This window comes from Ursus arctos, unplaced genomic scaffold (genome assembly GCF_023065955.2).
Source record: "Ursus arctos isolate Adak ecotype North America unplaced genomic scaffold, UrsArc2.0 scaffold_12, whole genome shotgun sequence".
NCBI lineage: Eukaryota > Metazoa > Chordata > Mammalia > Carnivora > Ursidae > Ursus > Ursus arctos.
The window spans coordinates 72,443,625-72,464,748 of record NW_026622786.1 but is presented as its reverse complement, the minus strand read 5'-3'; the positions used below and the strand labels follow the sequence as shown (position 1 = coordinate 72,464,748).

General features: G+C 38.2%; 1 protein-coding gene across 4 annotated transcripts in view; it reads right to left on the bottom strand.

Annotated features, from left to right (window-relative positions):
- Positions 1–21,124, bottom strand: part of FOXJ3 (forkhead box J3) — a 144,432-nt gene that overhangs the window by 7,401 nt on the left and 115,907 nt on the right. For 2 of the 4 annotated variants that reach the window (XM_044383921.3, XM_044383923.3), the window contains 5 exons: positions 19,453–19,491; positions 18,492–18,666; positions 14,710–15,126; positions 10,950–11,051; positions 10,365–10,556 (listed from right to left, as the gene is read on the bottom strand). In XM_044383921.3, the coding sequence (XP_044239856.1) occupies positions 10,365–10,556; positions 10,950–11,051; positions 14,710–15,126; positions 18,492–18,666; positions 19,453–19,491 (925 nt within the window). The remainder of the gene's footprint in view (positions 1–10,364; positions 10,557–10,949; positions 11,052–14,709; positions 15,127–18,491; positions 18,667–19,452; positions 19,492–21,124) is intronic. The other 2 variants (XM_026498354.4, XM_026498355.4) reach the window with 1 other exon arrangement.

The following is a 21,124-nucleotide window of genomic DNA, read 5'->3' as shown; positions in this document are numbered from 1 at the left end:
TCACTTGAGTAGGTGCTTTTGGAGAAAAAGCTTGAACAAGATTAAAGACATGAGTGAGCCATGTGTCTATCTGGGAGAAGACCACTCTAGACAGAGGAAAGAACAGGTATAAAAAAGACCCTGGGGTAGGTGGAGTGTGCCTGGTATGTTTGAAGAATGGCAAGGAGGCCACTGGTGCGGGAGCAGGGGGCTGAGGGAAGGGGAAAAGGATACAAGGTCAGAGAGTAATGAGGGGACCAGATTGTGTGAGGCTATCTAGGCCACAAAAAGAGTTTGGTTTTTACTGAAGAAACCGGGCACCAATGAAGGGTTTTGAGCACAGTGATCAGATTTCTGTGTCTTATAAAAATCCCATTTATCCTGCAAAGTCCAGCTTCAAGCTGTCTTCCTCTAGGAAGTTTTTCTATCTCCCCAAGAGAGTTAAAACCCGTCTCTTACTCCCACAGCTCTATGGCAGAAGCGCAGTCTTCATCACACCAGGCTACGAGCTCCTTGAGATTAGGGGCTATTCGGACTTATTCCTTCATCCCTACTGCCCAATACATAGTCAGGCACAGAAAAAGTTTAAGTATTTGCTGAATGAATGTAAGCCTACCCTAATTTAACGACCTTTAAGCTGCGCCTGCATTAAGAATAGCACAGCTAGAGGACTTAAACATTATTGGACAAGACAAATTGTAAACACAGGTAAAATGATTTAGAAAGGAGAGACACCGTGTACTGTAACATCCTTTTCTCCTTCCCTTCCCTCTCCCATGCTAACACATTACAACACCTCTAAGGAGCCCAAAGAGGTATTTACCAAAAGGAGAATCTTGAAGACGGAAGTGACAGGGAAAGTTTGAAGGATATGGAGAGACTATACTCTGGGACTCAAGATCTACACCCAAATGAACTTTGTAATTTTAGGCAAGTTGCTTTTTCTCTCTGGTCGCACTTTCCTTATCTGTTAGATAAAAGGATAAAATTAACAACTCTCTGAAGTCCCCTCTTATACTCATTTTGGTGGAGTGGCAAAGATGTACTGGGGAATAGAGAGACGGGAAGTGGGATATCTGAATAGATCTGATACAGAAGGATGTGAGAAGGAGAATAAAAGAATGATAGAAAGAGCCTTAGACTTAAAACAGAAGGAAGCAGGCTGGGCATGTAAAAAACCTGAGTGTCTGTGAGAAGACCTCAGTGTGCATGAGGTAACGAATACCTGGAGCCCCAGTGCTGATCAGAGAGTTTTGACAAAAGCCAACATGGCTTGGCAGGCCAAGGCTGGCAAAAGTTCTTTTGACCCAGAAGGAAAAGATGAAAGGGGAAGGGGAATTGGGAGAGGAATAAACACAAGGAAAAATGATAGGTCTTTTGCCTTTTTAATAGAGTAGCACTGAGAGTTAAGAATGAGTTGTGGGGACCCTAGAGAAGGAAGGTACTGGCAATAAAAAGGAAGGATGGCAGAAAAAATTAAAAGGATCACAGAGTACCAGATCCAAATAAATCCAGGTCAAAGGTCAAGAAGAGATGACCACGGAGACCTAGTAACAAAGGGCTTTAAGAAATAACCCATGATCTCAGTCTAGAAAGAATCCAGAAGAGGTGCTTGGCCACTCTCACATGGGACAGCAGCAGATGGTTAGCGCTTTTTCCATGACCAACAGTGCCAAGTTCCAAAACCCGAAGGTACTCTTGGACCTTACTTAGAAATTTAGGTCACAAAATCGAAGACAGTCTTGTTTCACCACATAAGCTTTGAAATTCCAGAAAGGGTGAGCTACTGGTTAACATGTACAATGGCCCTTGAAACAGTCCTCTCTTTAAGACTGACCTACACCTTCTTCTACTTATCTTCCTAGAACTTTCTGATCTGCCGGAGGCAATAATCTATAAGCAACATCGACACAAGTACCCACCCCCACCCTTAGCATTTTAAGGGGGGCTGAAACGATTTGAGATGATCTGGCAGAGAACATGGCAGCACTTAGAAGAGTTAACTTCATAATTTATTTTGGTTGAACAGGGAAAGAAAAGAGGAAAGGAAAACCAAGGGACAAAGAGCAGAAGGGACGCTACACCTCTGGGATTTAGTGCAAGCTGGAAAAGTAGAAGTGATGTATCCTGAACGGGACCAACTATGGGTTTGAAACCTATCAGAGGATCAAAGAAGATAAGCTATCCATGTACAAGAAGAGATAAAAAGATGAAATGGAAGAAAGCTTATAAGTGAGAATCCTTGCCAAGTTATACAGATCTTGATATTTCAAAAGGCATATAGGAAGGATTCTGAGAAGATGGTGGGGTAGGAAGCACCAGGAATCTATCTTCCAACCTAAACAAAACTGCACTGGTAGACTGTCTGATACAACAGAAAACACTGGAGTCTTTGGAACTTTGGAACTCTGGAAGTCTACTGACAAGTTTGCAACTCGTAGAGGAAGGGTTAGATAATAAATTTCAGTTATTTTTGCTAGATTCCAGCTCTTAGCCCAACAGCAGCTACCTATCCCTCATCCTTACCCCCATGGCAGGCAGCTGTGCATGTGTTCCTGGAACAACTTACACAGCTTGCAGGAGGCAATGCAGACAAAAAGGCCTCTGTTCTCCAAATACTGTGGATCTCTGCTCTGATCACAGAGATGCAGATATAAAGGATGGTGGCCACTGTTACATCTTCCACCAATGCTGCAAGCACCTCCCCTCCAAATGAACTGATTTCCAGGGGTTATAAGGGGGCTACTAACCTCCCTTCCCTCCTCTATTTTCCTCTTTTTACCCTTTCAAGAGGCAGACATTAAAAGCTAGGGCACTGAAAAACAACTGCATACACTGGGAAAATTAGAAAGTGACCACCTATACCAAGAGAAAAGTACAGACTCAGAGAAGACCTGAGAAGACCTTATGGCGAACCTTAGCACAAGGATACTTTGCAGCCATCAAGAAAACAAAAACAGGAGACAAAATAACCAAAAACAGCAAACCCTGGGGATGGGACAGAATCTGGTTTCCACAGGTACCACACTATTAGACTGAAGTGTCTAGTTTTCAACAACAAAATCACAAAGCCTACAAATAAACAGAAAAGTATGCCCTATTCAAAGCAAAAACAAATCAACAAAAATTGTCCTTGAAAAAGATCTGGTGGCAGATCCATTATAAAAACTTTAAAGCAAGTGTCTTAAAGATGCCCAAAGACTAAAGGAAGATGTGGAAAAAGTCATAATTACAATGTATGAATAAACTGGAAATATCAATAAAGAGACAGAAAACCTAAAAAGAAATAAAAAAGAAATTCTAGAACTGAAAATTACAGTAACTGAAATGAAAATTTCATCACAGGATTCAAAGAAAAATTGAGCAAGCAGAAGAAACAATCAGTGAACCTGAGATAGGACAATGAAAATTATCAAGGCTAAGTAACAGAAAGAAAAAAATTAAACAAACAGAGACTAAGGGAACTGGGGGACACTATCAAACAAACCAACTATGCATTGTGGAGTCCCAGAGGAAGAGGAATGGGACAGAGAGAATATTTGAAAAAAATAATGACTGAAAACTTCCCAAATTTGATGAAAGAAGAATGAGAGTATCCAAGAAGTTCAACAAACTCTAAGTAAATGAGACCCACAAGAGACCCACACCAAGGGACATATTACAATCAAATTTTCAAAAGCCAAAGATAAAGGGAAAATCTTGAAAGAAGCAAGAGAGAAGTGACTTGTCACACCCAAAGGAACCTAAGATTATCAGATTTCTCATGAGAAACTTTAGTAGGAATTAGAAGGCAGTGGGCCAATATATCCAAAGTGCTAAAAGAAAACGTGTCAACCAAGAACTGCTATACTCAATAAAACTGTCCTTTTTAAGAGTGACAGAGAAATTAAGACAGTTCCAGATAAACAAAAACTAAGGGAGTTTGTCACCATTAGGCCTGCCCTCTGAGAAATGCTCAAGGGAGTCCTGCAGGGTGAAATAAAAGGACACTAGACAGTAACTCAAAGCTGTACAGAGAAATAAAGATCTCAATACAGGTTAATACACAAGCAATCAAAAGAGCTAGTATTACTGTAGCAACACTTCAGAACTCCACTTTTTCTTTTATATATACATGACTGAAAAGACTAATATATTTTCTAAAAGTGATTAGTCTAGAAGCCAGTATTACTGTAACTTTCATTTTTAACTCCATGTTTTTTACATTAATTTAAGAGCCTAATGCATTTAAAGGAATTATTAATCTATATTTTGGGGCACACTATGCATAAAGATGTGATTTTGTGACATCAACAACCAAAAGGAGTAGAGAAGGAGCTGTAAAGGAGCTGAGCTTCTTTGTTATAAAAGTTGCACTGATATAAATTCAAAATTAGAGTGTTAGAACTTTAGGATAGTAAACCCAATCCCCATGGTATCTACAAAGAGCTATGCAATACACACAAAAGGAAATCAAACATTTTACTACAAAAAGTCAATGAAACACAAAAGACAACAGTAACGCAAAAAATAAGGGACAAAACCTGTAAGACACAGAAAAGAAACAGCAAAATGACAGAAACCACTCCTTATCCATAACTACTTTAAATGTAAATGGAGTAAATTCTCCAATCAAAAGAAAGATTGGCAGAATGAGTAAAAACACATATCTATAAGAGTCTCACTTTAGATCCAAAGACACAAATAGAATGAAAAGTGAAAGGATGGAAAAAGTAACCAAAAGGGAGTAGGGACTGCTATACTAATACCAGACAAAATAGACTTCAAATCAAAAAGGTCACAAAGACAAAGAAGGACATTACATATCAATTAAAGATTCAATACAGAAAAAAGATATAAGAATTATAAACACTTAGGCACCTAATAACAGGATGCAGCAAAACATGAAATAAAAACTGACAGAACTGAAAGAAGAAATGAACAACTCTACAATGATAGTTGGTGATGTAAGCATCCCACACTCAATAACAGAAAGAACAACCAGAGGGAAGTAAGGAAACAGAGGATTTAACACAATAAACCAACTAGATCTAACAGACAAATAGAGAACATCTATCCAACAATATACACATTCTTCTCAAGTACACATAGGACATTTCCCAGGATAGACCATATGTCAGGTTCCAAATTAAGCCTCAACAGATTTTAAATGATAGATAAACAAAGTATCTTCTCTAACCTCAAGAGAATGAAGTCAGAAATCAGTAACAGAAGTAAAATTGGAAAGTTCTCAAATTTGTGGAAATTAAACACAAACAACTAATGGATCAAGGAAAAAAAAATCACAAAGAAAATTAGAAAATACTTAGAGACAAATGTAATCAAAACATAACATGAAAACAGCAAAAGTAGTGTCATGGGGGAAATTTATAGCTATAAACACATTAAAAAACAAGAAAGATCTCAATCAACAACCTACCTTCACAACTTAAAGACCTACAAAAAGAATAGAGTAAATCCAAAGCTAGCAGAAAGAAGGAAATCATTAAGATTAGAGCTGAGATAAATGAAACAGAGAATAACTAAAGTCAGAAATGAAAGTGGGGACGCTACAACTGATTCTACAAAACACAGGATCTCCCCAAAAAGGAAGGAAACAGGATCATATGAGTACTATGAGCAACTGCACACCAACATATTAGATAACCTAGATGAAATGAACAAATTCCTAGAAATGCAAAAGCCACCAAGACTAAATCACAAAGAGAAAATATGAATACACCTAAAACTAGTGAGACTGAATCAATAATCAAAAAATCTCCCAACAAAGAAAAGCCCAGGACCTGATGGCTTCACTGGTGAATTCTACTCAATATTTAAAGAACTAAGACCAATACTTCTCAAACTTTTCCAAAAAATTGAAAGACAGAAAGCACTTCCTAACTCATCCCATGAGGCCAAAATTAGCCTGATACCAAAGCAAGACAAAGACACCTACAAGGAAACTACAGACCAATATCCCTTATGAATACCGATCCAAACATCCCAAATAAAATACTAGCAAAATTAATTCAACACCATATTAAAAGGATTAAACACCACGATCAAGTGAGATTTATTCCTGGAATACAAAAAGATGGTTCAAATATGAAAAGTGATCAATGTAATATACTGCATTAAGAGAATGAAAGGGAAAAAAACTTACAAGCTCATCTCAATTGATGCAGAAAAAGTAACTGACAAAAGTCAACAGCCTTTCATAATTAAAAACACTCAATGAATTAGGAATAGAAGAAAACTACTTAAACATAATAAAAGCCATCTATGAATATCCTATGGTAAACATCATGCTCAATGGTGAAAAACCTGAAAGCTTTTCTTCTAAGACTATGAATGAAGCAAGGATGTCCACTTCTATTCAACATACTGGAAGTTCTAGCCAGGGAAATTAGGCAAGAAAAAGATATAAAAGGCATCCAAATCAGAAAGGAAAAAGTATATTTATCTCTGTTCACAGATATGATCTTATATGAACAAACCTTCAAAGATTCCACCCAAAAATAAATTGTTAGAATAAGTAAATTCAGCAAAGTAGCAGGATACAAAGTCAACATGCAAAAATCAGTTCCATTTTTACACAATGAACGAACTAAAAAGGAAATTACAGGAACAATTCCATTTATAATGGCAAAAAATACTTAGGAATTAATTACACAGGTGAAAGACTTGTACAATTAAAACTACAAAAACATTGCTGAAAGAAATGTAAGACGACATAAATAAATGGAAACACATCTCATGTTCAGGGACTGGAAGACAATATTGTTGAGATGTCAATACTCTCCAAAGTGATCTACAGATTCAATGAAATCCATATCAAACATTCCAGTCATTTGCGGGGGCAGAAACTCCCATCTTAAAACGTATGCAGAATCTCAAGAGACCCTGAACAGCCAAAATTATCTTGAACAAGAACAACAAAGCAGGGAGACTCAACCTATCTTGATTTTAAAACTTACTACAAAAATACAGTAGTTGAAACAGCGTGGTAATGGCATAAAGACAAATATACTACGAACACTGCAATTGAACAGCGAACCCAGGAATGAACTCTTGCATATAGGGTCAACTGATTTTTGAGAAGGGTGTCAAGACCATTCTATGGGGAAAAGGACAGTCTTTTCAGAAAATGGTGCAGGGAAAACTGGATATCCATAGGCAAAACCATGAAATTGGACCCGTATCTAATACCACATACAAAAAGTAAGTAACTCAAAATGTTTTAAAGACTTAAATGTAAGACCTAAACTGTAAAATTCTTTTTTTTTTTTAAAGATTTTATTTATTTATTTGACAGAGAGAGAGAGACAGCCAGCGAGAGAAGGAACACAAGCAGGGGGAGTGGGAGAGGAAGAAGCAGGCTCCCAGCAGAGGAGCCCGATGCAGGGCTCGATCCCAGGACTCTGGGATCACGCCCTGAGCCGAAGACAGACGCTTAACAACTGAGCCACCCAGGTGCCCCATAAACTATAAAATTCTTAGAGGAAAACACAGGGCAAGAGTTTTAGGACACTGGATTTGGCAATGATTTCCTGGATAGGATACCGAACTCACAGGCAACAAAAGAAAAAATACGTGAATTGGACTTTCTGAAAAATTTAAAAATTGTGCATCAAAAGACACTATTAACGTAATAAAACAGAAAACAAAAGAATGAAAGAAAATATTCACAAATCATGCATCTGATAAAGGGTTAATATTCAAAAAATAGAGAACTCCTAAAACTCAGCAATGAACCAAACCAGATTTAAAAAATGGGCAAACAGGGGCGCCTGGGTAGCGCAGTCGTTAAGTGTCTGCATTTGGCTCAGGGCGTGATCCTGGCGTTCTGGGATCGAGATCGAGTCCCACATCTGGCTTCTCGGCTGGGAGCCTGCTTCTTCCTCTCCCACTCCCCTGCTGTGTTCCCTCTCTCGCTGGCTGTCTCTCTGTCACATAAATAAATAAAATCTTAAAAAAAAAAAAAATGGGCAAACAACCTGAACAGACATTTCTCCAAAGAAGATACAAAAATGGCCAATAAGCAGATGAAAAGACATTCATCACTAATTATTAAGGAATGCAAATCAAAACAATGAGATACCACCTCACACCCAGTAAAATAGCTATTTAAAAAAAAAAAAAAAAGAAAAGAGAAAAATATATAACAAATGTTGGCAAGGATGTAGAAAAACTGGAACACTTATGCACTGTTAGTGGGGATGTAAAATGGTATAGTCACCATAAACGGTATGGTGATTCCTCAAAATACGAAACACAAAATTACCACGTGATCCAGCAATTCCACTTCTGGGTATATATCCAAAAGAACTGAAAGGAGGGCCTTGAAAAAATACTGGTACACTCATGTTCATAGCAATGTTCACAATTGCTAAAACATGAAAGCATCCCAAGTGTTCATCAACAGATGAGTAGATAAGCAAATGTGTTATATACATACTAAGGCTAGTACAGAGCCATCGAAAGGAAGGAAATTCTAACATATGCCACAACATGGATGAAGACATGCTAAGTGAAGTAAGCCAGTCACAAAAAGACAAATACTGTAGGATTTCACTTACATGAGATACTTAGGAGTAGTCGAAAATCAGGAACAGAAAGTAGAATGGTGGTTGCCAGGGGCTTGGCGGAGGGTCAGGGGGACAGGGGTTAGAATGGGGGGGTATTGTTTATTAAGTACAGAATATCCACTTTACAAGACAAAAAGAGTTATGGTGATGGATGGTGATGACAGCTGCACATTACTAATATATTTAATACTACTGAACTATATACTTAAGGGTGAATGGAATGCTGAATTCTTTTTTTTTTTTTTTTTTTTTTTTTAAGATTTTATTTATTTGACAGAGATAGAGACAGCCAGCGAGAGAGGGAACACAAGCAGGGGGAGTGGGAGAGGAAGAAGCAGGCTCATAGCGGAAGAGCCTGATGTGGGGCTCGAACCCAGATCGCCGGGATCACGCCCTGAGCTGAAGGCAGACGCTTAACCGCTGTGCCACCCAGGCGCCCCGGAATGCTGAATTCTATGTTGTATTTTATAACAAAGAAATTTTTTTTCAAAGGGTATACATCCGAAAGATACCAAAAAGAAGTGAGAGAGAGAGGGAGGAAGAAAGAGAGAGAAGGAGAAAGGAGCTAAAGAGTTATCAAAAAAAAAAAAAAAAGTCTAGTTGTCAGGCATATAGGGGGCACTCAACAAATTCCGCTAATACTAAGTACCTCCTATATGCCAAGCAATGAATGAGGCTCTTGCATGGATTTAATTTATGAAATGAATAAGTCACCAAAATCAAATAGCCACTGAGGGTTTCAAGTTCAGTAAACTATTCAAATGGAAGAAGCAAAGATGATGGCAGATTTCTATCAAAAGACACAGAGGTGGCTCAGTTGGTTAAGTGCCCAACTCTTCATCTTGGCTTAGGTCATGATCTCAGGGTTGTGGGACTGAGCCCTGAGTCAGGCTCCATGCTCAGCAGGGCATCTGCTTGATACTCTCCCTCTCCCCTGCCCCTCCCCTCTGCTTGTGCACTCTCTCTTGCTCTCTCTAAGATAAATAAATAGATCTTAAAAAAAAAAAAAAAAAGACACGGAAATAAAGATTTCACAAAAAGAAAGACACAGCCTAGCTGGAGATCTTGAAAATATGGAAAGGCCAAATATGTGAAATAAGCTAGGATAATGGTTGAAGAAAGCTACTGAGGACAGACAAGACATTTAAAAATGCATCAAATGTAAAACCAAAACAATGAACAGAAAAGAAGTCAAGTTGGAGATAAAAGGTTGCAAGAAATTAAATGAAGAAAGCACCTGGATATTAAACATCTACAGAATGAAAAGGCGCTGCAATCAGAGTAAAAGAGATTGCTACAAGAGTAAAGAGAAAAGGAAGTGAGATGAAAAATACAAAGCACGAATTCTGAGTCCAGAGTAAAACACCGACGAGACTATTTATCATTACTGTATTCTTCAAGTAAATTTTGAACTTTAATCTTAACATTCTTAGAAGATATATAAAATAAGACATGTTGATTTTCACTGCAAATCTATACAAATTTAAATTGATATAATTTCATACTTATGTTCTTATAAAAATGTAAGTATCTTTAAAACATTTCATTCTTATTTGAGAACTTTAAAAAAGGTTAACGATCACAAAGGAAAGTCAACTGGAAACAATAAAATCATCATATAAATCACGACAGAGAAACAGTCTCTTTAATTTCTCTAAAATATACCTTTTATATATATAAATCATTTTACTCTATTTCTTAGAAATAAAAAGATGTAAATGGATCAGTCACCGTTAACAACATACCAAATTGCATCACTTACTAAATTTCACACAAATGAGAAAGAGAAAATCAAGAAGATAATTAAACCCATACCTGTTCCAATGTGTTGGGAAGGTTTTGTCGGATGCATGGCACCATGACAGACATTTTGCTGAACGTTACTCTGTGAATGGATAAGGCCAGTTTGTGTAAAGAATTGATTAAGAGAAGAACAGAGATCAGCAAATTGAACCTGATCCAAAGACCAGTTCTTGAGATCTGCCTGTCTCATACTCTCCATCAAACCTATAAGGAAAGCATTAGAAATACTAGTTAGCATAATTTGTTCTGCAAACACTGCAAGGAAAATAGTAAGCCACAATTTTTTTTCACCTCTCAAAATTTCCACTGGTAGTGATTTACCATGCAATGAAAAATGACATTTAAAAATTATTCAAAGCCTAATTACTTCTAAATGTGGCCAAAACTTCTTTCAGAACTCTTATCTCTGAACCTCTGGTACATCAACTGACTGAAAGGCTTAATCATGAATTTTGCAGTGTTTCTAAATGTACTACCAACTGCAGCAGAAACACTATAAAAGGAGATACTTATTTCTCCTACAAAGAAAACTGTACCTATGAGAGAAAACAGGATCATGTATTTTTGGTTGTATGTCAGAAAAAAACCCATACTCACCTTGGAACTGTGAAAGGTCTACATCTGACCAATTAACACTGCTGGCAATTCGACAACTTTCTTTTAGCATATCAAGTGTTGCATACCAATCATTTGAAACACCTATAAAAATAATATCAACGATACTATAAATCTTGGATAGTCAAAGTTTGAAGTATATGGTACGGGAAGACAATGAGCTGAGCTTATTCCTAACACTGGAAGAACCCCATCCAGTCTTACAAATGGATTCACACCCATCATATCATGTGCTGGGGTAATGGTCTCTGTGAAACAGGCAGAGGGGTCTTATTTCTCTTCATTTTATAAATAAAAAGAAACTGAACCCAGAGAGGTGGCATAACTTAGCAAGGTCACTATGATGAATCTAAACCTTGAACCCTTGCCCTATCACCTTATAATGTCAAACTCGATTACTGCTTTTTACATTTGTACAGTACAATGAACGATCAGGTACAGCAAGTCAGGCAAATCAGTACATCTTCCCACCCACTATACGAAGTTCATTTTCCTGTCTTGTTATGACATTAAGAGATACGTTCTTTGTAACTCAGAGGCAGGTTCACATTTAGAAGTAACACACAGTATAATTTAAAGCACTGAGTTAAAGGAGGTAAATTAGATTGTATAGCAAGAGGACAAATTTCTTACAAGGCAACCTTAATAGAGAGAAATGCTTAGCACAGTCCTTCTGGCAAAGTAGCAAAAGAAAGGGCTGAGACATCTCTAAGAAATGCTGATGAATCCAAACCAGGGCATTTCTAGTCAGGAACAGCATCCTCTGATGTGGTATCATCAGGAGGGTTAAGACTCCACAGTCTGTATGTCAGCAAAGCGGTCACCACTCAGGGGCATGGGGCTTGAGCTGCACTCAAAGAAATAGTGCTGAGTAGAGGAAGAAAATCCTCCATTCAGTGACTGCTGCACAAATTATTCCATTATCAGAATCACCCCTGGATGGATGAAGGTAAGAACGAAGAAAAAGGATTTTTTGCTACATCACAGATAACTCTGTATCAACTACTGGTTACTTGATTTACAAAAATCTGCCAATTATGGATTTTTTTCAAATAAACAATGAACCAGAGACAACATGACTTTGCCCCCAGGCAACTTATCATTCAGGGAGAAATTTGTTGGGGGAAAAATAAGTAATGCTCTAATGAGCTACATTCAAGTCTATGAAACTTTCAAGTCCATCACCTGTAATAAATGTTGACTTGGCAATACAAAGCAATCTCCGCAAGACCCACTCAGTAAATGTTTACTGATTTTAGTCCTTTTGGAATTACTGCTGTTACAGGCTTTGAAGTCCTGACAGGCCAGATATAAATTCCAATTCTACCACTTATTAGTTCTGATCTTGAGCAAACTGCTTAACTTCTTTGAGTTACACTTTTCCTATCTATGAAATGTGGTAATTTATAGTTGATTTAGGAGAATAATATGAGATAATGTATCTAAATTGCCTATCACATAATGGGAACTCAAAAAACTGTTAGTTTCTTCCATTCCTTCTCCATTAAAGACAACCTGCTTAGTCTCATCTTATAAATGAGAAATGTATAACTCAAAGAGCTTATCACAGCCACAATGATTACTTCTAACTCCCTCAGGTGAAAAGCTATTTTCCTTCTGTGGCAAGCTACCACTGGTATAATAAAAGGCCACTAAGAGCGTAAGATGGATTGTTTTCAGCTGTAATAGTACTTTTTTCTCCCCTGGCAATCATTAGACTTACTAGAAAGGTATGACCACAGCATCACAGACTTCTACTGACACCAAATCTCTATAATCATTAGTCAATCCTTAAAATTATATTAAGAACAAGCTTAACTTTCTGAAGAGGGTGCTGACATTAAAAGGTAGGCAGCAGTGTAAATGATCTAAGTCAGAGAAAGCCAAATATCCTATGATCTCACTTATATGTGGAATCTGAAAACAAAAAAGAAACTGTTCCAATTTTAAACACACAGAACAAGTGAGCTGGGTGGGGAGGGAGATGGGCAAAATGGGTGAAGAGGAGTGGGAGGTACAGGTTTCTAGTGATGGAATAAGTCACCGGTATGGAAGGTATAGCATAAGAAATATAGTCAGTGGTATTTTACTAGCATTGTATGGTGACAGATAGTAGCTACACTTGTGAACACAGCATAAAGTACAGAGTTGCTGAATCACTGTGTTGTACAACTGAAACTAACGTAACATTACCCATCAACTATACTTAAACTAAAAAAAGTTTTTTAAAAAGGTAGACAATAGTGACTGACACTAAGAGTAAAAACAGGGGGCTATACTTACAGCTTTTTCTCTAGGTATAGACCTAAAAATAATTTCAAGATGTTTCAGGAGACTTTCCATCAAGAACTATACCAATTTTCAACTTTATTCTAGAACCTACTTAGAATTATTAACTGGGAAAACAAAATTAATTGTGAAAAGGAACTTACTAAATTTCAAGTACTGTGATATGCATTTTTGTACCTTGTGCAATTCCCCCCAAAATATATTATTTTTCCACTTTGCAAAAAAGGAAAGTTTCAGAAAAACTTAAGCTTTATAGCAAAGTCAGAATATGAGACAGTATGCACTATCTAAAGATCATTTCCCTGACAGCAGTTTAATTGCCTGAAATGATAATCAATTTTAATTGGTAAGAACTAGCACCATCTAGCATTTAGAAATTGTCCCTCCAGGATAAAAATCTCATCAGTGATTTGGATGGTAAGTGGACAGCCAGGTATTACCTAGCTAAGGGAAGGATCTGTATCTGCACAACTCCAAAGGGCACAATTCACCTTGTAGTCTATGTTGGGGGCACCCCTGGGAGTTCTGCAGTGCAGACGCCTGGTCTGTGAGCAATGTCAATTATGCATCTCACTAGAAACCATCAAGACCTAACTTAAGAGCAATAGATTTTTTAAAAACCAGGATATGAAGTATGTTTTCTTCCTTTGCAATCTATCTTTCTAAAATGAGATCCTTGGCAGGAATAAGCAAAGAAAGGAAGAGTGGGAACACTTTCTGAATACTTAAAGGAAAGGTACCAGACGAGGCACTTCCTATTTGTATTCTCAATGCGATCCTCATAACAACACTGTATACTAGGGTATTTTAGTTCCATTGTTATAGATGAGAAAATAGTTAAGACTAAAAGAAGTAACACATGAAAGGTCATACAAGTCATAATGAGGATTCAAAAATACAGGCTTTTCTGACATATCCCATACTCTTTCTTCTATACCATACCAAATCATAATAGAATGCAAACAGACTGTGCATCCCATTCTTTCAAATGCTCACAAAAACACTGGTTTTCCAGAAGGACAAAATGAGAGTTAACACCCAAACCTACAAGGGTTGCTGAGTTTGTCTACGTTGTCACAATAAATTTTAATCAAGAAAATCTCCAGGGTGCCTGGGTAGCTCAGTCGGTTAAGCGACCGCCTTCGGCTCAGGTCATGATCCTGGAGTCCCAGGATCGAGTTCTGCATCAGGCTCCCTGCTCAGTGGGGAGCTTGCCTCTCCCTCTGACCCTCCCCCCTCTCGTGCTCTCTCTCTCAAATAAAGAAAATCTTAAAAAAAAAAAAAAAAATCTCCAGATCAATGTATGGACTGAGTTACAACTACAGGATAACAACAAGGAAACACAAAAGACGACAGATGAGAAGGGTTTTGGTAGTAAATATACATAAGCCTCAGATAACAAAGAACAGACCCTAATCCACAGCCAAACCCAAGTCAGGAGACACAAACTTACCAGAATTACAGGATACCTGTTGTGGGGGTGGGGGTGCCTGATGTGTTAACGTCTGATGCTGATGGTTCGGATGATGCTGTATGTGTTGATGTGGAGAGGGGTGTTGGGGGTGAGGGGGCTGGAGCTGGTTGTGTTGCTGCGGGTGCGATGCTGGGTGCTGGGGACGCTGCGGATGCTGTGGTAAACCATGCGGTCGATGGGACGGATGTGGAGACGGCTGTGTGTGCATCTGGGAGTGAGGCAGTGAGACTTGTGCAACCGAATTACTGCCCGTGGTGCTGAGGCCACCGCCATGATTGTTGGACAGGCTGCTTTGGTTGCTATGTGGGTGAGAGCTCACTGTGCTGCTAGGAGAGTGCTGATACGAACACGAGGTGTGGGACTGCTGGGAAGATTCGGAAGGGATGGTCATCAAACCTAGACACAGGCAGAGAAAGCAAGAGCATTCAGAGTCAGATTTCGGTTATACTTTATGGCAGACATTTATGAAATTATTAACAGAGCAGAGGTATACATGTCAGGAAGCAACACTGGCTCAGTTGAAAAAGTGTCGATGGAACATCCACCATACACCAGTCTCTGGGATCACTGAGTAAGAAACACCACCCTCTGCCCTCGAGTAGCTCATGGTCTAGTAGAAGGGACAGACACTTAAGGAGATTATGTCCAGTAATATAAATACTAAGGAAGAAGTATACCAAGGGCATTCAGGAACAATGCTTCTTGTCTGTTCAGCTGGTCAGGAGCTGGAGATTTGGGAAAGCCATCCTTAAAAAGGCAGTATCTGGGGTGCCTAAGTGGCTCAATCAGTTAAGCATGTGACTCTTGATTTTGGCTCAGGTCATAATCTCAGGGTTTTGAGATTGAGCCCCAGCTAGTCAGGAGCTGGAGATTTGGGAAAGCCACCCTTGAAAAGGCAGTATCTGGGGTGCCTAAGTGGCTCAATCAGTTAAGCATCTGACTCTTGATTTCGGCTCAGATCATAATCTCACGGTTGTGAGACTGAGCCCCACATCAGGCTCCATGCTCAGCACGGAGCCTGCTTAAGATTCTCTTTCTCCCTCTCCCTCTGCCCCTCTCCCCACTTCTCCCTCTCAGGGAGGGGAGGAAGAAAGACAAGGTAGTATCTGAAGAAGTCTTGAAAGACTGAGCAAATGTTAGGGGAAAAGTGTGTGAATGCTAGGTCACATTCTGGATGGTTCTCTACAGACCTGAAGACCAAGAATTTGACAGAGGTGGAGAAAAGAATTAAGGCCCAGTTATTTCTGAACTCTTTCTTTGATGGCTCCAAAAACCTTTAAGTCAAAGGTGGCCAGAATTCTTAAAACTAAGCAAAACAGGGGCACCTGGGTGGCTCAGTCAGTTAAGCATCTGCCTTCGGCTCAGGTCATGATCTCAGGGTCCTGGGATCGAGCCCCACATCAGGCTCGCTGCCCAGCAGGAGTCTACTTCTTCCTCTGTGCTCTCTTTCTCCCTACCTCTCCCTTTCTCCCTCAAAAAAAAAAAAAAAAAAAAAGACTAAGCAAAACAAAATAGCCATCTTCACTGCTTTTTCATTCGGCTTATGGAATATTCTTGAGACACATACACTTCAGGGGCTAAGACTGCATAATTTATAGCACTAGAAAGTAAGGATTAAAGTCCCTGTACTGCCATCTGCACACCTGGTAACTCTGGGAAGTTATTAACCTCTGCAAGTCATAATTACCTCCTTTACAGATGGGCATGTATCTATTTCACAGAATTGTTGTGAGGATTAAATGCCATGGTGCAAGTGCAGGGTGCGGATGAGCTCAGTAAACATTAGCCGCTATGATGGTAATGATGATTAGGCCAGAAGTGCCTAATGTTAAAAATAATGTACTCTTGGTTTGCAGGTAGATGCTCATTTTAATAAATCTTATTGCAATATTTGGTTCGACATAACTAGGCTATTTTCATATCCCAAAGGATGGCACATACAATGTTTTACTGAACCAAAACACAACAAATTTTATTAAATGAAAAATAAAATCTTGCAGCACGGTATCAGTTAATAAAAGAACCAAACCTTTTAAATAAAAATATTCTCACACTGCCCATTAATAGCAAAATTGTATTAGAGTACATTGTAAGATAATCTTAAAACTTAGTAAGTTAAGGTAGTTTTATAGGTAGAAGAGCTAATAAAAGTTCTCGCCTTGGCCCTGGAAAACTGTCATTTGGAGGGAATCTATAGGGTTCTTACAGTAAGATGAGAAAAAGCAGCTATTTCATTGTCTATTTCCAAAAGGGAATCCAGATATGATCTAAACCAACCTTTTCAATTCTAATTTTTTTTTTTTTAAGTAGGCTCCATGTCCAGGCTCCAAACTCACAACTCTGACATCAAGACCTGAGCTGAAATCAAGAGCTGGACAACTCAACCAACTAAGCCTCCCAGGCACCCCCGACAAAGTTTTTACAATAAAATTTAGAGGGTGCCTGGGTGGCTCAGTTGGTTGGGCATCTGACTCTTGGTTTTGGCTCAGGTCATGATCTCAGGGTCATGCTTTGCAGGGAGTATGCTAAGGATTCTCTTTCTCCCTCTGCCCACCCCCAAATAAACAAATAATTTAATTAGTGTGATGAAATATCATTAGGAGCTTCAGAGATTGTCATTCCTATTTCAAAGCCAGTATTTTTCTATTTTGATCACCACGTCTGGATCTCCTCAGCAAAGTCTTGTATTAGTCCTTTTTATACTTTCATAGACAATAAACTCAAATAAAATTTGAGAAAAATACATGAATCTTACTTTAACCAGAAAAAACAACTTCCTGTACAAGTTACTGATTTCATCGATATATATGTATATATAAACACTCGTATATAATATTAACTTTTGTAGTATCTGACAATGGTAAGTATTAAAATGTAAACTCTATAAACATAGAGATTTCTGTCTATTTTGTTCAATACTATGAATAGGTAAACTCTCTGAGCCGGGGTAGAAATAATCTGCCAAACAAAGTAATCAGGAAGTGCTTTAACAGAGTTCCCAACAATCTCTGATTAGTAGTTTATGGGGGAGGACAATGCGACATGTTCATCCTATCACATGACTCTGACCAAAGTAAAACCAGCAGCTAAAGGACAGTAACACATAATAGCAACAACCTAGCATTTGGTTGAGATGTAGCTGGGCATCTCAACCAAAATCACTTTTAGTGTTAAAATCTGATTTAAGTATGTTGTATAAAACAGTGACCCAGAGCTTCCCACTAACCAGTAGGTTCACTTATAAGTGCCATACGTGAAATTGCAAATTTGGTGCTACCATATTCCACTAGCTATCTCTATGCTAATAACAGTCAGTACAGACAGGAAAGGCACATCTATTCCTGTAGTGCAACATTTACCACTCAAACGCTTCACGTGCCAGACATCACTAATTAACTATGGCAGTATTTCCCACATGGCACAGATGCAGTGTCAGAATTCTTCAATACGTACTCCTCCAGGACACCACTAGTAAGTGAATTATGTATGCAAGATGAAATTAATCTGCATTCTTGGGCTATTATATAAATATATGCAGGGTATGGTAAAGGCACAAAGACTACTCAATCCTGACCACAACGATACTGTTCAACGATGCAAGAAATACAACAGCTACTATGTGAAAATAATTCTTAAGAACATTTTTCAATAAAAATTTACAAAACAGTATTTTAAAAACTCCACTTGAAAATAATAGGATATGAATGTCAATTATACTTCAATTACACAAAAACACCCCCCGCCCCCAAGAAAACACTCACCTTGTTGACTAAGTGACTGCTCAAAAACTGACTTATAAAGGCTCCGAAATGAGGCACTGAGATCTTCAAAATTATATTCTGAGAAAAGTAGCTGTTTGTCTCGTTCTGGAAGGTTGTACTGTGGCTGCTGTTGAGGAGTTAATGACTGAGAGACTGGTTCTGGGTGGTTTGTTACCTAATATTAAAAGAAAATACTACTAATTTAGTAGCTCTATATATCAGAATTGGTCTGTTACATAAAATATATAACTGAAAATATTAGAATAGTTTCTAGAACCCAAAGGAAATAATGCCCCTGTCCTTGGCTTTCCCATCCTCTATTAAGCTGGGTACACATGAAGGACAAGACCACAAAACTGTTAACTTGGATTTTGAAGAACCACAAAAATCTAATCCAACCTCCGCATTTCACAAAAGAGGGGAAAGAGTTCAAAGAATTTAAATGACTTTCCCAAGATCATACAAATAAATGATGGGCTAGGCGTGGAACCCTTCCAGTTTCTGTAGAATCTTCATCTTGATTTCTACTGAAGCAATTTCACCTCAACCTCCATTCTACTACATTACTAACATTTCTCATTCATTTATTCAATTAATCTTTAAGTATTTAAACTCAAATACTGTGAGTACTGTGAGTCAGGTTGCATGGTGCTACCCAAAGCAGAAAAGAGCTTCAATACACCTAACTCTTCACTTCTAGAGAAAAAAAAATTTTTTAATGAAACTAAGGGGAAATGAGAAATGAGGGTAACATAAAATCGATTCTGAGAAAAACAGAATACAGCATGGCTTTGAGCTATGCAAAGAAAAAAAATACCATAAACACCTAAAAAATAAGAATTATCACTGAAGGCAGCACAATTAGAAATAAAAAAGACCAGCTGTATCTCTTAAAGATTATATCAAGGGGTTAAACTGCCATTTTTTTAGTGCTTTGAAAAATTAAAATATGAACACTCACTGTAAATTTATGCAGCCATTCAAAATGATGCTCACAAGTCTGCAATAACAGAAAAATATGAATTTTGTGTAGGGGAATGGCTCCACCACTGGCACTCTGGTGACCTTACACATCTCTCCACACAGGCCATTGGAGGCAAGGCTCAATGGCAGGATGACCTAAGCCTTGGTGATTATCCTGGAACACGGAATGTGAGTGGTCTTATGAGAAGCAAAAATTCTCATCCATCTCTCATCCGCCTTCCTATTTTGCAGGAGGCAGCCACGGAGCAGTTTCTCATCCACCTGTCTATCTTGCAGGAAGTTGCCAAGAGACAGTTCTCAACTGCCTCCCTACTTCCAGAGAGGCAGGGACTTTCTACTTTACTCTCCCAAGGTACAGCTGTGAGTCATACAATATGGAATTTGTTCCTCCACTACAGTGACCTACCACTTGTGAAGTCTGTCATCTGGCTCCTCCAGTTAGATGTCATCCTGTGGGATGCGGGGAACTGGCACATACCCGTCTGGCCTATATCTAAGTAATAACCATGTCTCTGTGCATTTGGGCTCACGGTGTCCTTATAGGATCAATCTATGTACATGTGGCAAGGCTGACCAGCAGCTGGTGCTGTACTGTTGCTTACAGAGTATTTGATGACCACCTGATTATCTTGTTAAAGGAAAAAAGCACAGTATATGATATCTAGCTTTTCAAAGTAAGTTTAACCCTCCTACATGTACTGACATAATAGACATGTTTGTTCTTTCTTCTGTCACCTAGTTCTACAAATTTAATTTTTTCCTTTTATTATATTTTGTGATACTGGACTCTCACTGTCAAGATTTTCTATATTCACGTTATTTTTAAAAAACTTAAAATCATTAAGTCTTTGCTTAGTTTGCTTAAATGCTCCAACTAGTCCTTTTACACTACAATTTCATCGTTACTGAGTGCTTTAATTTAGTTCACCTCTCGATCGGCATTTTCAGAAAGGCACACGAAAACAAACATAGGAAGCATTTTAAGCTCTGTGTATCAAAGAATGTCTTTCTCTTGACTTCACATATGAATGCAAATTTGGCTGGACATAATATTTATAAATCCAAACCTATCCCTCAAAACTCTACGTGCAGTATTAGTCCATTACCCTCTTGTATTTAGCATTATAGAAGTATGATTTGTGTTTCTTTGAATGCACCTTATTTCTTTTACCAGAGTATTTACATGGATAATCGATCACTTTTGAAATTTTAAAATTTATTGTGATGGGTCTAGATATAGGTTTTTCCCCCATTAACTTTTCCTATAACTCAGTAACACTTTTATAATCTCTATTTCTTTGAAAACTGCTTCTGTACCAACTATTCTAGCTTCTTCTTCAGGGACACCTGTAATTCTCAATTCTCCAAATCTACTATCTTCTCTGACATAATTGTTATTCCTTTACCTGTTACTTCTGCATTCTGCAAGAATATTTCAGGTCCTTTCCCCCAGAGCACTGACAACAGCTTTGCAGAGCCACCTTTTGTTTTCCTACATTCAATGTGAATTTTAATTCTGCTCCCTCAGTTTTGGTTTCCCTTGTGTTATTTTTTTATTTATGATTCCCCTCCCCTATATATCTTTGTCCTGTGTAAGGTTTTACCTATTTACTCATCCTGGAACAGGGAATGATCTGGTGAGATCAAAT